This window comes from Haliotis cracherodii, unplaced genomic scaffold, assembly GCF_022045235.1.
Source record: "Haliotis cracherodii isolate W230 unplaced genomic scaffold, xgHalCrac1.p SCAF_2, whole genome shotgun sequence".
Classification (NCBI taxonomy): Eukaryota; Metazoa; Mollusca; class Gastropoda; order Lepetellida; family Haliotidae; genus Haliotis; species Haliotis cracherodii.
The window spans coordinates 34,526,066-34,543,601 of NW_027266275.1; the positions used below are offsets into that span (position 1 = coordinate 34,526,066).

The 17,536-nt window shown below is 43.3% G+C and overlaps 1 protein-coding gene across 1 annotated transcript in view; it reads left to right on the forward strand.

The window, feature by feature from the left end:
* LOC139468020 (uncharacterized) overlaps window positions 1-17,536 on the forward strand; it is a 145,778-nt gene that overhangs the window by 75,603 nt on the left and 52,639 nt on the right. The window contains exons 22-35 of the mRNA XM_071249681.1: window positions 367-486; window positions 833-1,086; window positions 3,173-3,446; window positions 3,898-4,950; window positions 5,608-5,816; window positions 6,917-7,444; window positions 9,028-9,292; window positions 10,063-10,280; window positions 10,521-10,794; window positions 11,471-11,578; window positions 12,774-12,949; window positions 14,800-14,875; window positions 15,866-16,117; window positions 16,920-17,123. Coding sequence (XP_071105782.1) covers window positions 367-486; window positions 833-1,086; window positions 3,173-3,446; window positions 3,898-4,950; window positions 5,608-5,816; window positions 6,917-7,444; window positions 9,028-9,292; window positions 10,063-10,280; window positions 10,521-10,794; window positions 11,471-11,578; window positions 12,774-12,949; window positions 14,800-14,875; window positions 15,866-16,117; window positions 16,920-17,123 — 4,011 coding nt within the window. The remainder of the gene's footprint in view (window positions 1-366; window positions 487-832; window positions 1,087-3,172; window positions 3,447-3,897; window positions 4,951-5,607; window positions 5,817-6,916; window positions 7,445-9,027; window positions 9,293-10,062; window positions 10,281-10,520; window positions 10,795-11,470; window positions 11,579-12,773; window positions 12,950-14,799; window positions 14,876-15,865; window positions 16,118-16,919; window positions 17,124-17,536) is intronic.

Genomic DNA, 17,536 nt, shown 5'->3' on the forward strand with positions numbered 1-17,536 from the left:
GGTCACATTTGAAGTGTAAACAGAGATGCCTCCAGCTCACTACACCCTACATATCTCAGGGGCGGTCGGGTAGCGTAGTGGTTCAAGCGTTCGCACATCACGCCGAAGACCCGGTTTAGATCCCCGACATGGGTACAATGTGTGAAGCCTATTTCTGGTGTCCCCTGCCGTGCTATTGCTGGAGTATTGCTTAAAACCTCACTCACTCACTCACTCGCAGAGTACCGTCATATAGCTGGAATATTACAACAAACAAACAATACTACCTATTTATGTTTTGCAAAATTTACCCAGATCCCAGACTAGAGGATGCTTGTCTGGGATTGATCATCGAGGGTTATTAATACTTGTTCCGCTGTATTCCAGTTCGATCATGTCCCCGAGTGTCTTCTCCGGCGTATGGTTCCATTGTTGGTGCATGGGAGACGTTTCCTGTCGGGTCAGTGGTCAGCTTCCAGTGTGACCGACCGGGATACCAGCTGTCAGGTACAGAGCCTGTTACTCCACACCACATGTGAACAGGCGTCTTAAAGCATTAGTTTGAACATTATTTAGTCTACAAAAATCTGAATTGTTCTCTAATATGTTGGATCAATAGTGATTTCTCGCAAATAATAATAGACGACCACCAAAGGGAATACCATTGTATCCTAAGTATCAGTAAACATTCTCAGCACCCTTGGGAGTATACAACCCAATTTGCCTGTTTGGCTTTAGAAGATTATGTAATCACATCAGCATCTCATACTACCAGGTACCCATTAACCACTAGGTGAACTGGCTTCGTGAAATATTGCTACAGATCAATGGTTATTGTAATATTCTGTATCAGATCCATGGCCCCTGGAATGCATCGCTGACCCTCATCTGCGGATCTCCTTGGAGAAACCGGACTATCTCATCTCCCTGTCCGTGGACTACCAGGCTGCTGCCTCCATCCCCCAGCACTGCGTGGAGTACTATGGCTGGGAGAGTGTGAGGAACCTACAGGCTTACAAGGCACAACTCCAGCTTCTCTGTACCGACCATGGGCAGCCAGTCATCAACATCTACCAGACCACCCATGGATCTGCAGCTGGCAGTGTTGTGAGTTGACATGACTGTATCCTACAGCAGTACACAAATATAAGAGAGCTACGTGATAAATCGCATACAAAGCGTGGTTTATTTCACGATAAAACATTGTTCTATCATGGCGTCATTTCTGGAGATACGAACATGCACTTGAACTTGATGACGTCGTAAATTGGACAACATTATTTTTGAAGTGTCTAGAGAGTTGTACCCCATAGATGTAGCTTGGCAATGTAGATAAACACAGTGGAAAAATGATTGCTTCCAAAAGTGTGATAGATATGACAATCGGTACTGGGAGAAAAGGTACAGATAATCAACGTGAAAATTGTGAGAAAATGCAGGAAAGACCAAATTAATCCTTACTTTTAATAAAATGAACTTTGCAGAGATCGGATTCTAGTCAGGGAGTCATCATTCTCTAAATACTACAAGGATGTGCCCCTCATTGTTTATTCTCCCTGAAGTGTTTTATTGTACGATAAACAACTCCCACTCGTCATTTATTTCTTAAATAACTAGAGCGGTTGGGTAGTCTAGTGGTTAAAGCGTTCGTTTGTCACGCTGAAGACCCGGATTCGAATCCCCACACAGGTACAATGTGTGAAGCTCATTTCTGGTGTCATCACATTCCTGGAATATTGCTAAAAGTGGCGTAAAACCATACTCACTCACTCACTCACTCACTCACTCACTCACTCACTCACTCACTCACTCACTCTTAAATAACACTTGAGTCAAAGTGTGAAACAAACTGTTCCAGTGAGCTCATCATGTCATTGTCCTCGAGGCGTCAGGAATATTGTACAGCTTTTGAAATCCTGCACATCCCACTGTATGGTTATGAATTAACTAGTTCACTAGAAATTCTGTAAAATGGCAAGTGTAAGACACATAGTATGATAAACCGAGTCAATTGTGGCTTGCTGATCGGTTTCAAGTGTCATATCAAACATTCTGACGACATGATTCCCCATTAGGATTTGACAACATGTTGACATGCCCTTATCCCTAGATTCTGTTGGGTCACAATAAATTAATTATTAGACATATTTACATAATTTTCAAATTTATTAATAATGTATCATGACCTATCTCATTAAAATCCGATCTTAGTTCTCGCTATCGCTAAACAAAGATCTGAGGACATCCCATTACGGGTTACATCAGAATGACCTTTCATTCGACCAATCAAAGCGATGCTTTCCAGATCAGGAAAGTGACATGTGTTTTCTAATCATGCAACCTCCAAACATTAACACAGGGTATTCCGAACGACAGTTACGGCCCATATGACAGATTCCGGCAAAATTATCGTCTATCCCTCGCTTCCGTTGGATAAGCATTTGAACTAAGGAGGTACGTGGGAAGCACTGCCATACAATCTCAACCATATATTAGACATTCCGGAATGTTCGTTTGTTCAGTTTTAAAATTTTTAATCAGGAACTCTGTCAACTTATTTTTCAAGAGTAGTCTGAAATGGAAATCGCTAGGTTGAAACTAGTGCTGTAAAGCTCGATAAAGCTGCTTTCTAATTGGATGATGTCGACTTCTTGTTAGTCATTTCAGCGGTTGGTCAAAGTTCACGAACGGTCGTTCTGACGCGACCCGTAATGGGATCTCCTCAGATCTTTATTTAGCAGCAGCGAGAACTTTGGTCTGATTTTAATGAGATTGGTATGATGACATACATTTATTATTTTTATATATGTTTAAATGTTTTTAACAAACTGTTTAATGCATCTGCTTTAGTAACTGTCAATGTGTGATTTATGAAATAAATATTTTGTAGAACTACTATTGTGCATTATTAAAAGAAAAGGCCACACACATTTTGTACTTATTAACATTATATGAAGTGGGGTGTTTGGTCATGAGGCAAACGTATGAAAATGGAATACGACCCAACTATTGATGGGGATAGACCAAAATGTCAAATATATTCAAATATACACTTGACATATTTTGAGAATCAGATTTGTGTATCGTGGAAAGGTAAAAATATCTCTACCAAAAGTGGAGTGGTATAATTTATTTTATTATGGCTCAATGATTTCACCCAACCAAATCATGAGACTTTATATCTGCCTTCCAGGTAAGCATCCAAGGAAGTGTAGGGTTCCAGGTGCGCGATGGCGAGGCAATTGCTACTGCCTGTCAATGTGGTAGTGCTGTGCTTGCCGCTCTGGTGGGACTCCAAGACCTGAGCATGATGGACATCAGGGCGTCTGCGGAACTTGGGTGCCCGGCTGTGTCCGCCGTTAGTGGCAGCATCTCCTCCAACACAAGTCAGTGGAAGTGCCCGCCGGGGCTCATCCTAGACAACGGCAACTCAGCCTGTGGAGAAAACACTCCTATGTGCCTCAAAAGTAAGTAGTGTTTTATTATCCACCCCCAACCCCCCACCCCCCACGTACCCCACCCCATTTTTGTGGAAGCGCCAGTGGCTGAGTTGGTTAGATTACTGACTTTATGTGCAGGCGATTAGGTGCCTCACTCTGGAAGTGTGGGTTTAAATGGGGACTCAACCCAAAAATTTCTAGAAGCTGTACTTTACTAAGGAAGTGTTATCCCAAATATAACACTTAATTGTTACAGAGTGTCATAGTATTCTAATTTGTGTGCTTTTATGTGAGAGATAATGTTTGTGGCCCCCTTCTGAATTTTGTGAGATAGTGATTTGAAACTTTTCTTTGTATTTTGGTCTGAAGTCTGAGAGATGACATTCAGAAACCTTTGTTCCAATTCATACAGTGTGAACGATATCTATATCTTCCATTTCTTTGTGCCATGTTTGAACCTTGATTTGTTTTGCTGCAGAATGCCTGGAAGAGCTGGAACCAACGCCCATCCCTACTACCTCCATCACCATCATGCCAACATCACCCACTGTCACCTCTCCTGCTGCACCAGAAGCAACTACAGACACAGAACAAACCACAACAAGGCCTTTGACGCCAACAACACAGGCTGTCCACAGTTCCACTACAGGATCCCAGACAACACAGGGCCCTTCCACACACGCACCCACTACTGGGGGCCCTTCCTCACAATCACCAACAGCAGCTCAAACATCCACGGCTCAGCTACCAACATCTCAAAGCCCTACTACAGAAAAGCTGACATCTCAAGATCCAACAACTCAAGACCCTGCAACACAAGGCCCAACTACCCAAGGTCCTACAACTCAAGGCCCAACTACCCAACACCCAACAACACAAGGCCCAACAACACAAGGCCCAACAACACAAGGTCCAACAACACAAGGACCAACAACACAAGGTCCCACAACTCAAGGCCCAACAACACAAGGACCAACAACACAAGGTCCCACAACTCAAGGCCCAACAACACAAGGCCCAACAACACAAGGTCCAACAACTCAAGGCCCAACAACTCAAGGCCCAACTACACAAGGTCCCCCAACACTAGGCCCATCTACTCAACGCCCAACAACTCAAGGCCCAACTACACAAGGTCCCCCAACACAAGGCCCATCTACTCAACGCCCAACAACTCAAGGCCCAACAACACAAGGCCCAACTACACAAGGTCCCCCAACACAAGGCCCATCTACTCAACGCCCAACAACACCAGGACCAACAACTCAAGGTCCCACAACACAAGGCCCAACTACACAAGGTCCCCCAACACAAGGCCCATCTACTCAACGCCCAACAACACAAGGCCCGACAACTCAAGGTCCCACAACACAAGGTCCCACAACACAAGGCCCAACTACTCAAGGTCCCCCAACACAAGGCCCATCTACTCAACGCCCAACAACACAAGGCCCGACAACACAAGGCCCAACTACTCAAGGTCCAACAACACAAGGCCCGTCAATCACTACAAGTCCATCTTTGCCAGAAGGTAAGTTACCTATTAATAGAAGATGACATTAAGTGACTATCATGTTTCAAATACAACCCACACCCTTAGTGAGTGAGTGAGTGAGTGAGTGACTATGGTTTTATGTCACTTTGGGCATAATTCCATCAATATCATGGCAGGGGACCCCACAAATGGACTTCACACATTCTACCCATGTGGGGAAACAAACCCAGGCCCTTGGCATGACAAGCGAAGGCTTAAGCACTAGGCTACCCCACCTCCCTCCCACACCATCAGTATGCAGGGGAAGTAGCACAGCATTATAACCATGGCCATTAACCTTGGCTTCACATCTTTGATCATGCAACTGACTGAACTGTTTTTCTATCGTTGACTTTGATGGTAGAACAACTGGACGAAAAATGTGTCACCAGCTGGATTCGAACATGTGAAGTCCACACCAAAGATGAATGTAGTTTGTGCAATTGTAAGAGTGAATATTATCCCACCCTATTTTTTAACCCAGGGACGAAATTTCCTCTCTCTATTCTACCAGTGTGTTTATCCTATCCTATACTTTACTTTAGAGTAAAACTTCACTCGGGCTAATATTTAGGTAGGACATAATCCTTGCTGACACAATCAGCATCCCTCCCGGCTGACTGATGGCCTTCAGTGTGGCGTCCTTGGTTTCAGTGACTGTGCCAGTGTTTATAGTAGAGGTCTTGGACTCCATCGAGGGCATCTTCAGCAATTCCTGCATTGACAAGGTGCACCTGGCGGTGAACAGCAAGGTGAACCAGCTGCCTAGCCTCTTTAATGTTCCTGCATTAGGGCACTGTGCTGGGACCTCCGACATCTACGTCACCCTCCTGGATGGGAGGATTAACTTCAGCACCAACAGGGTAAGTTGCACTATAGTTCTGTTCTAAATGTTAGAAAAATACTTTTAGCCTGTTACAACAAATATCAAGTAACTACGATCTACCTACCTGTGGTTTGAGGTATTTCAGTTTGGAGTCCTATCGACAATTTTACCGGAGAAAAATTCAAACGTAACAATCAAGTTCAGATTTACACGTGGTCCAATGATGGAAGTGTGAAACGGATTATAGAAATATGTGCATGCGACTATGTTATGGTAATAATGATGTAGTTTGTGCGAATGCACAGGCTGATTTGAGGTCATCACCTTGGGACAGGAGTTAGGTAATTACCTTAGACTACAGGCCGTTTCATACATGCATGACAACACATGTAAAAATACCGTTTTAGGCTAATCGATGTCAGTTCGGATAGGCTAGTTTGGGTAGATTTGAATTATTTTGATATATGCTATTTTTATAGTCTGATGATTCGTATTAAATAAATGAAGCCAGAAAAGCATTTTTCTCGCATTTCCAATAGTACTTTAGACATGGTTCATGTTAATATAGTCACAACTAATATGATGGTTTGGTCGAGGTGACTTGTGTTTCACTGACAACAAAGGATCATGACAAATTAAGATGAAGACGCTGTAATGATTAAGTTTACATTTTTAAACTGAATACTATGTTTGAATACAATGTTAAAATGCCTCTGAAATTAAGAAAAATATGAACCTAAAATACAATCCAAATTTTGAGTAAAATAAATTTGTTGTCTCAATTTGCCTGCCAACAGCAATAGTTTGGAATCCTAGATAAATCTCTGCTTGTGTCATGTTGTATTATCCTAATGGTAACGACGGTGTAGTATTAAAAAAGAAATTATTTATTTGACACAATAAGGACCTTATGTTTTAATTGCTTATGAGGCAAATGGGCATTGTAAGGTTACTTCCTATATTTCTGTATCTTCTTATAAGGGTTTGAGAACAGTATCAAACGGACACACAGACAGACAGAATGTTTTATTCAGTTAAAGGCCTCCAGCCCTAAATACATACCAATACATGACAGGGACTGGCCAATCATATAGCTAAATCCTTTAATGAGTATGATGTTTTCCCATTCTTTGTCAGGCAAATGTTGCAGTAACCTATGGTCTCAAATACAACACATCCTCAAAGGAGTCAGTTGAAGCGTGTGCTGCCGAATTCATCATCTTCACTCAAGTGGAGCTTCCCAAACTCCTTCGCATGATCCAAGACGAAGTCATCCCCACCTTCTGCAGCAATGTCACCTACATCAGCCCTGGCTGCAACATCACCAGCAACGAATGGGGATGCGAGGAAGGCTTCATCCTGGATTCCGCTGAATGGGTTTGTGTCCGTGGAACCACGGCCATTGTTACCACGCCAGCTTCAACTACAGCTCCACCAGCTCCAGAACCTGTCCCTACTGTGCCAAGGATGATTCTGACCCTCCGGGGGAGCTTTGTGTCGAGTGGTCATGTTTCAGAGTATTGTATCGCTCAGTACCATTCTGCCCTTATCACAGAACTCAGATGGATGGAAGCTCACGTTCAGACTGTACTGTCAGAATTTTGTAAGGATGTCTTTGTCAGTGTTACAGAGAACTTGACTCTGTCAGCGGATGGGAATAATAAGGTGAGGGTTGTCTTCCCTTGACACAGCTTATCGCATTATTAGGGTTGTCTTCCCTTGACTCAGCTTATCACGTTATTAGGGTTGTCTTCCCTTGACACAGCTTATCACGTTATTAGGGTTGTCTTCCCTTGACTCAGCTTATCATGTTATTAGGGATGTCTTCCCTTGACTCAGCTTATCACGTTATTAGGGTTGTCTTCCCTTGACTCAGCTTATCACGTTATTAGGGTTGTCTTCCCTTGACTCAGCTTATCACGTTATTAGGGTTGTCTTCCCTTGACTCAGCTTATCGCATTATTAGGGTTGTCTTCCCTTGACTCAGCTTATCACGTTATTAGGGTTGTCTTCCCTTGACTTAGGTTATCGCGCTATTAGGGATGTCTTCCCTTGACTCAGCTTATCGTGATATTAGGGTTGTCTTCCCTTGACTCAGCTTATCACGTTATTAGGGTTGTCTTCCCTTGACTCAGCTTATCACGTTATTAGGGTTGTCTTCCCTTGACTCAACTTATCGTGATATTAGGGTTGTCTTCCCTTGACTCAGGTTATCGTGATATTAGGGTTGTCTTCCCTTGACACAGCTTATCACGTTATTAGGGTTGTCTTCCCTTGACTCAGCTTATCATGTTATTAGAGTTGTCTGCCCTTGACTCAGCTTATCACGTTATTAGGGTTGTCTTCCCTTGACTCAACTTATCGTGATATTAGGGTTGTCTTCCCTTGACTCAGCTTATCGTGATATTAGGGTTGTCTTCCCTTGACTCAACTTATCACGTTATTAGGGTTGTCTTCCCTTGACTCAGCTTAAAGACAAACAAAAAGCCTGTCCGCACTTTATTATTAAAGTCATTGCCTGAGAACCAATTCTTTCTTTTTTTAAAGTCTTTTTGTGATATTAGGTGTCTTCCCTTGACTCAGCTTGTCTTGATACCATGTCAGAATATTAATATTTACATAAAGATTATGGAGAAATTTAATGACTATAACTCTTCACAGGGAAGTACAAAAGAGATTTCAAAAGAGAGATAAATAATAACTGAACTGTCCTCATTTTGACACCAGTAGCTAAAGTGATGTAAATAGCTGAGGCACTGTAAGTCCCCATGATCCCCAGTGAGGTGGCCTAGATTTGGTTACTGGTGGCCTATAGCCTGTGTTTTAAACTGTATAATTAATATTGTTCTGCCAAAATATGTTTGACAAATTTGTTTTTAAATATAACTTGTTTTCATGACTCACGTGTGTATATATCAACTTGTTCTCGTCCCTATATGGCTGAAATAATGCCGATGTGACGTAAAATATTAATTCACTCACTCATTTTTAGACTTGAAAGAGAAGGAAAATGTTTTTTCTGTTGGACAATAAGGGCCCTCATCATACCTCATCCTTTCTTTTGTCAACAATGTCAGTCAAATTATAAGTTTATAATTATTAAAAAATCCTTCAAATCAGGGTACAGTTTATGTAACTTGGATGCCCATTTTCAGATTTTACCCAAATAATTGTTAGCATGAATGTGTGTGCTGTATGTTTGTGAATTCTGTGTCTTACAATGCCATTTGACATTATTCTTTTAAAAGATCAATGGGGTCGGCAGACTGCACTTGTATCCACTTTCGGAAAGCGTCGATCACTCGAAGATGTTAGTCTGTTACGGATATGCCGCTGGACAGCTGACGGAGCCCAAGCTCCACCTGACAACCTTGACCTTGACTGGCAACAAGACCCACAACTGCAGTGACATCAAACTGTCACCAGAGAAACTGGAGACATCAAACTCAGATGTGGAGATCTACTGTCCCGATGGCTATGTGTACGATAAGGACAACTTCAAGTGTATCGAAGGTGTGTTCATTTACTGATGTTTTGTTTGATTCATTTCAAGTTTATTTGAATTAGGGTGATGTGTATATATTGTATTAGGATAGTTTTTGGACATTAAAAGCTAAATCGAATCTAGCAGTATGTGCCCAAGCTGCTTGTTTTATGCACACCGCACTCACTACTTGCGTATTTACGTACGTATCTTTGTGAAGCATGTTTGATAGACAGAGAATGTGGTCATTCATTCATTAATTCATTCATGCTTGTCATAAGAGGCGACTAATGGGATCAGGTGTCAGGCTTGCTGACTTAGTTGATGCATGTCATGGTATCCCAATTACGTAGATTGATGCTCATGATGTCAATCATTGGATTGATGGTCCAGACTCAATTAGACCACTGTCATATAGGTGGAATATTGCTGAGTGTGTCATTCATTCATTCATTCATTCATTCATTCATTCATTCATTCATTCTACCCAAAAGATGATACTTTTTGTTACCATACCTGGTGCTCTGCATTAAGGGGATAAAATAGCTTCAGCATGGTCTATCTCATTAGGCTAGCACCTTGCCATGCAGATTGCTATAAAAGTGCAGTAATCTTGAAAGTTGCGCCCCATTTGTCTTCCTCTCACCTTGATAAAGGGTAAGGCACTGCTGCCCATCTGAGATAATACTGCATGATAATGTGATTGGGTGGCAGAGTAAATAATATGTCTGACAGTAACTGTGCCATGTATAGGCATGTGTTATGGCCGTGTCCATCATGCTGTGAACTGTGATTTCAGAGAATGTCCCAACCTTTGTGATGACTGCAACACTGAGAATGGAAGTGTCTCAGAATGCCACAATGTGCACCAACCAGCTTGCGGTGAGCACGGGGTCAGCTATCAAGACTGTGGTGACCCAAGTGATGGGCAGTCTACAGAACAGGACACTGTGTGATGCCACCTCACAAGTACTGCTTCAGCTGAAACAGGGACAGATTGCACCGAGCAGGAAGGAGGTTAGTATAATATTTTGTGTTCCAAATAAATTGACAAACCTAAAAACATAATCGGGGCGAACCAGGATTCGAATCCACAATCATAGGTTTCTGTCGTAACCAATGGACGCAGCTCTGCACAGTGAATCGCAGTGCATCAAACGACTGGGTCACCCATGCCCCCACATGGCAATCAGGAATGTTCTGACCGCTGTCATGCAACTGCTGGGTTTTCACTACAATTCAAAATTCCTACTTCAGGTGATGATATTGATTCCGTTTGGGTTGCTGAGTATGTCAGCAGTGAAGAGTGATGTCCAGAAATGTGCCGCCAGACTGAAGACCTATTTGGGGGAGAGCCTGGAGCAGACTCTCACCTCGTTGCCGACCCGTGTGACTCCTTTCTGTGGCCCCACATCCATCATCAAAAACAGCTACAGGGTGACAAAATCAGAATGGACCTGCTTTGGAACACTCAGCTACCACTCATCTTCTGGGATGTGTGAGGAGGAGGGCAGCAAGAACAAAGGCCAAGGTATATCGGTTGTACATGCATGTAGTATTGTAGCAGTAGGAGAAAGCGACGGAATGAGATATTCTTTGTGGTATGCACAGAACATGTGTTTATAGAATTATCTCCCTTAGTAGAAAAAAACGATTTGTTGTGATGAAAGCACGTGGTTGAGGATTGGGAAAACTGCCATGTTCGATGTAAATGAAGAGGAACCATGGTGTTCACAGAGTCTACAATGTGTATTTGAGTAACTATATTTGTTGTGTGATGTGCGATGGCTCCCGTATTTGACATGTATCTGAATAAATCCTCGAACTTTGAATTTTGTGTTTACTGCGAGTTGCACGTGCAAATGCGTCGCTAACAGGGTACCGCTATAAGTATATCACACATACTTCATCACTGCAGGTTCCTCAAGTTTGTCCATTTTCCAAGGAACACAGACCCCTGCTTATGTTACTGACTTGTCACAGCGATACATTTTCTTTTGGGAATCTACCACTATGACATCATGTTATGTCCACAACAAAAGATTTAACTATGATGCAATTTGTTGTATGTGAGGTTTAGAAAGGGATCAAACATCCCTTGTATAAGTATACCAGCTGTCATACAAGCAGCTGGGCTCTTCACTTTGTACTGGTATGTAATATTCCCGATGAACTATATACTGAGGGTTTGTTGCTGTTGGTTCCAGGAAACTCCCCTCGCAGGAAGCGCAGCTCTGTCTACAGTAACCTGAAGATCCACACCTTCAACCAGGACAACAGCCCGCGATGGAACACCTCACTTCCCCTCTGTCAGGGTGGGTACACAACACCTTGGCCAAAACATGCACCAACATCCATGTGCTCACTGGACCCATTGCTAGTATCAAACCAATAGCTGTGCCCCACCATTGCTAGTGTCAAAGCAATAGCTGTGCCTCACCATTGCTAGTATCAAACCAATAGCTGTGCCCCACCATTGCTAGTATCAAACCAATAGCTGTGCCCCACCATTGCTAGTATCAAACCAATAGCTGTGCCCCACCATTGCTAGTATCAAAGCAATAGCTGTGCCCCACCATTGCTAGAATCAAACCAATAGCTGTGCCCCACCATTGCTAGTATCAAACCAATAGCTGTGCCCCACCATTGCTAGTATCAAACCAATAGCTGTGCCCCACCATTGCTAGTATCAAACCAATAGCTGTGCCCCACCATTGCTAGTGTCAAACCAATAGCTGTGCCCCACCATTGCTAGTATCAAACCAATAGCTGTGCCCCACCATTGCTAGTATCAAACCAATAGCTGTGCCTCACCATTGCTAGTATCAAACCAATAGCTGTGCCCCACCATTGCTAGTATCAAACCAATAGCTGTGCCCCACCATTGCTAGTATCAAACCAATAGCTGTGCCCCACCATTGCTAGTATCAAAGCAATAGCTGTGCCCCACCATTGCTAGTATCAAAGCAATAGCTGTGCCCCACCATTGCTAGAATCAAACCAATAGCTGTGCCCCACCATTGCTAGTATCAAACCAATAGCTGTGCCCCACCATTGCTAGTATCAAACCAATAGCTGTGCCCCACCATTGCTAGTATCAAACCAATAGCTGTGCCCCACCATTGCTAGTATCAAACCAATAGTTGTGCCCCACCATTGCTTCTTGTCCCCTAGATTGCTGATATCAATACAGACAGCTGTGCCCCCACCATTATTGATATCAATATAGTTGCTAATATTAACGAATGTGCCCCCACCAAATACTGTGTGACACCCACACAAACATCAATGCCCATGTCAACACACACTTTTAGCGATTTCATTATTATCTTTAATATCTGTTTCATTGATATCTAAATAGAAGCCTTGATACAAATAGATACAATAAATACCTTGCTAAATATTCTGTATTTGTTGGTTAAGATATGATTCTAAACCATCATGTCTCCTCCATCTTCTACCCTGTTAAGTGAGGATGAGTTTATGCTACATGTGTCTGTCTCCACACAGACACCCAGGCCCCGGTCTTTACTGACTGCCCCACGGGGAATATTAAGGTGGAGCTGGGTCCTAATGGGCCTGTTCCTGCCAATATCACGCTGCCAACATTCTCGGACAACTCAGGGGCCACGCCCACTGTCACCTACACCCCTGCTGACTTCAGATTGCCCTACCTGTTCACAAAGGTGAGGAAATAACCATGATTTAGTGGTATGATGATAGCATGTAATATACTGTAACCTTCTGTGTCACTGTCCTCTGTGTGATGCGCAATGTGCTGGCATGATGTTACGATAGGGTTGCCCTCTCTCTAGTATGGCTGGTGTGAAGTGTTGTGTGTCTGGAGTGACTGTACTCTGTGTGATGCGCAATGTGCTGGCATGACGTTACGATAGGGTTGCCCTATCTCTGATATGGCTGTAGTGTCGTGTTGTGTGTCTGGAGTGACTGTCCTCTAGAGTTGCCTTATCTCTGGTATGGCTGTAGTGTTGTTTTGTGCGTCTGGAGTGACTGTACTCTAGAGTTGCCCTATCTCTGGTATGGCTGTTGTGTTGTGTGTCTGGAGTGTCTGTCCTCTAGAGTTGCCCTATCTCTGGTATGTCTGTAGTGTTGTGTTGTGTGTATGGAGTGACTGTCCTCTAGAGTTGCCCTATCTCTGGTATGTCTGTAGTGTTGTGTGTCTGGACTGACTGTCCTCTAGAGTTGCCCTATCTCTGGTATGTCTGTAGTGTTGTGTTGTGTGTCTGGAGTGACTGTCCTCTAGAGTTGCCCTATCTCTGGTATGTCTGTAGTGTTGTGTGTCTGGACTGACTGTACTCTAGAGTTGCCCTATCTCTGATATGGCTGTAGTGTTGTGTTGTGTGTCTGGAGTGACTGTCCTCTAGAGTTGCCCTATCTCTGGTATGTCTGTAGTGTTGTGTTGTGTGTCTGGAGTGACTGTCCTCTAGAGTCGCCCTATCTCTGGTATGGCTGTTGTGTTGTGTGTCTGGAGTGACTGTCCTCTAGAGTTGCCCTATCTCTGATATGGTTGTAGTGTTGTGTGTCTGGAGTGACGGTCCTCTAGAGTTGCCCTATCTCTGATATGGTTGTAGTGTTGTGTGTCTGGAGTGACTGTCTTCTAGAGTTGCCCTATCTCTGGTATGGCTGTTGTGTTGTGTGTCTGGACTGACTGTCTTCTAGAGTTGCCCTATCTCTGGTATGGCTGTTGTGTTGTGTGTCTGGAGTGACTGTCCTCTAGAGTTGCCCAATCTCTGGAGTGGATGTCATGTTGTGTGTCTGGAGTGACTGTCCTCTAGAGTTGCCCTATCTCTGGTATGGCTGTTGTGTTATGTGTCTGGAGTGACTGTCCTCTAGAGTTGCCCTATCTCTGGTATGGCTGTAGTGTAGTGTGTCTGGAGTGACTGTCCTCTAGAGTTGCCCTATCTCTGGTATGGCTGTTGTGTTGTGTGTCTGGAGTGACTGTCCGCTAGAGTTGCCCTATCTCTGATATGGCTGTAGTGTTGTGTTGTGTGTCTGGAGTGACTGTCCTCTAGAGTTGCCCTATCTCTGGTATGGCTGTAGTGTAGTGTGTCTGGAGTGACTGTCCTCTAGAGTTGCCCTATCTCTGGTATGGCTGTAGTGTAGTGTGTCTGGAGTGACTGTCCTCTAGAGTTGCCCTATCTCTGGAGTGGATGTCATGTTGTGTGTCTGGAGTGACTGTCCTCTAGAGTTGCCCTATCTCTGATATGGCTGTTGTGTTGTGTTGTGTGTCTGGAGTGACTGTCCTCTAGAGTTGCCCTATCTCTGGTATGGCTGTTGTGTTGTGTGTCTGGAGTGACTGTCCTCTAGAGTTGCCCTATCTCTGGTATGGCTGTTGTGTTGTGTGTCTGGAGTGACTGTCCTCCAGAGTTGCCCTATCTCTGGTATGGCTGTTGTGTTGTGTGTCTGGACTGACTGTCCTCTAGAGTTGCCCCATCTCTGGTATGGCTGTAGTGTAGTGTGTGTGGCTGCGACTACTCTGTGCTATGGTATATATCATTGTCCTACTTTGTTTCAGAACATGACGGTGACTGTTGCAGCCACTGACTCCGTGGGAAACGTGGGCACCTGTCCCCTCCATGTGTTCCTCGTCGGTGAGTGGCAATGCCGGAACATTTTCTTCCCTATCATTTACCTTGATAATAGAACAATTTCATGAAAAACATGTAATGCCAGGGGAATTTGAACCCACGAAGTCGACACCAAGAAATTGTTTGAAATTAACAACAAAATACTTTCTTACATCAGAACTGATAGCTTATCCATTTATGTACTGTGAAATATTATGCAGTACATTTGATGTTTCTCATAATAGGCCCATTAACATGGGCAAGTGATATTTAGGTGATTGATAAATGTACTTGAGTTGGTCCGAAATGAATGATATACTTGCCCCGGAACATGCATTTCATAACCCAAGTCGGCAAATTGCTAGGTGCACATGTGAAAGGTTTGGAGAACACATTTCACATGCATCATGCAGGGGCGACTCACACAGTGTTCTCACAATCTAGCATAGAGTTCCTGAACTCATTTTGAGTCATTTATTGTCATTTTGAGAGAATCTGTCATATTGAGTCTTGAAGGTTTGGGACAGGTTGGTTTTCAATCAGCATGTCTGGATACTGTAAACTACATGCATTCTAGGATTGGGATGAGTCAAAATTTACTACCTGGTTATCCGCTGTAGGTCTCAAGAGTTGGGAATAAAATGTCCGATTGGGAAATGTTTTTACTGGAGCCCTGGCAAAAACTATTTAGATACACATATACATGTAAAACAATCTGATTATTCATACACTGAAGTTGACTGAAGCTTTATCTGTATTCAAGTCTATAAAAGTCTAAAAATATACAAGGAATGTATGCCAAAAAAGAAATGTGAACAAAAATGGACTTGTAGTGTAACCATGGAGTTTTATTGTTATTGTCATGATAGAATATATCACTAAACATGGGTCCAGGTAGTTCGGAGGGTACCCTAGTCCAAATCAGGACCTACCCGACCGGAGTACCCGAACTACCCATCCCAGCCCGAATGTGTTCCATCTTACTCTGCATCTAACCCCCATCTCGTGTTGCAGATGTGACCCCGCCCACTGTCATCTGCCCCAGCTCTGTTGTGATTGAGCTATATGACACCGACACACAGGATGTTCGGATGAGATTCCAGTCCCAACCAATCAGCGCCAGTGACTACAGCGGTATTGGGAGAATTGAATATTCACCGCCAGAGGGCACTGTCATACGGATGCTCAAGCCCATTGAAATAACTGCCACAGCGTACGACAATGCTGGCAACATGGCTTCCTGCTCTTTTGTATATGAAGCTCAACGTAAGTTGACCAGAATGAGGCCCAAAAAAAAAATAGTCTTGGTTCTCAGGCACCACTCGCATCATCATAGAGTCTGACGCACATTTTGTTTTTTATTTCCATTCTTAAAAAAAATTAAAAGTCCTAATATTTAAAAACAATGCGAACCAATATAGCATGCAGTTACTTCCCTCTACATGCGCTCTGCTTCCTGTGCATCTCGTGTTTTGTTAATGCCCGCAATTGGAGTTTGTATGGACATCATATATTGGACAACATTATTTTTAAGAGGGAAGTGTCAAGTAAGTTGTTCCCCATAGATGTAGATGGGCTGCAGGTAAACGCAGTAGCCGAACTATCGCATCCAAAAGTGGGAGAGATAAGACAATCAGTGTTAGGAAAACAGGTACTGATAATCCACATGAGGATTGTGAGATTATTCGTAAAATACCAAACTTAACCGACATGGTCTTAAAATGGACTTGTCTGACAGTTCTGAGTTAGGATTCTATTTAAGGAGTCATCATTATTAAAATTTGGGTAAATATTTTAAAAGCTTGTACAATTTCTCATCATCCTTAAAAGAGGCTGTACATAATGTTAACATTTCATATAAGAAATAAACGACTCGTGGTCATTTATTGTACAATAAAACACTGCAGGGAGAATAAACCATAAATATGAGCTCATTTATTTCAAATTCTAAGTCCACTTCTGATTGTTTTGGTCTTCAGTCACTTCAACAGCTCCCATTTCCATGCTATATAGAGTTATCCCTAAATGGATATATCAGCCTTGTGATATACTGTATATATCCTGACAGCTGAGGAGTGTCCTGAATGGTCCCTCCCGACCCCCGAGGGTGGGGACAAGGCGTGTACAGGCAATGTGGTGGGCAACAAGACAGCCTTCAGCTGTCACCTCCAATGTCCGCCAGGGATGGACTTCGTGTACCAGCCTCCATTACAGTATATTTGTGAGCTGGGCGGCACCTGGTTCCCTCATAACATTGTCCCAGACTGTACAGGTTGGTTCACAAATCTCTTTTTTTATATCTGCATATGATTATGATTCAGTCTTACTTCTTTAAGTTTAGCTGTTAGAATTGGCCTTCAGCAACCCATGGGGGCGGTCGAGTAGTCTAGTGGTTAAAGTGGTCACTCATCACGCCGAAGACCCGGGTTTGATTCCCGACATGGGTACAATGTGTGAAGCCCATTTCTGGTGTCCCCCGCCATGATATTGCTGGAATATTGCTAAAAGCGGCGTAAAACCATACTCACTCACTCACTCAGCAACCCATGATTGTCACCCACCATAAAGATTCAGGGTAGAATTGGTCTTCAGCAACCCATGTTTGTCAACCCTGTGAACATCCGGGATAGAAATGGTCTTCCATGCTTGTTGTAAGAGGCAACTAACCGGATCAGGCAGTCAGAC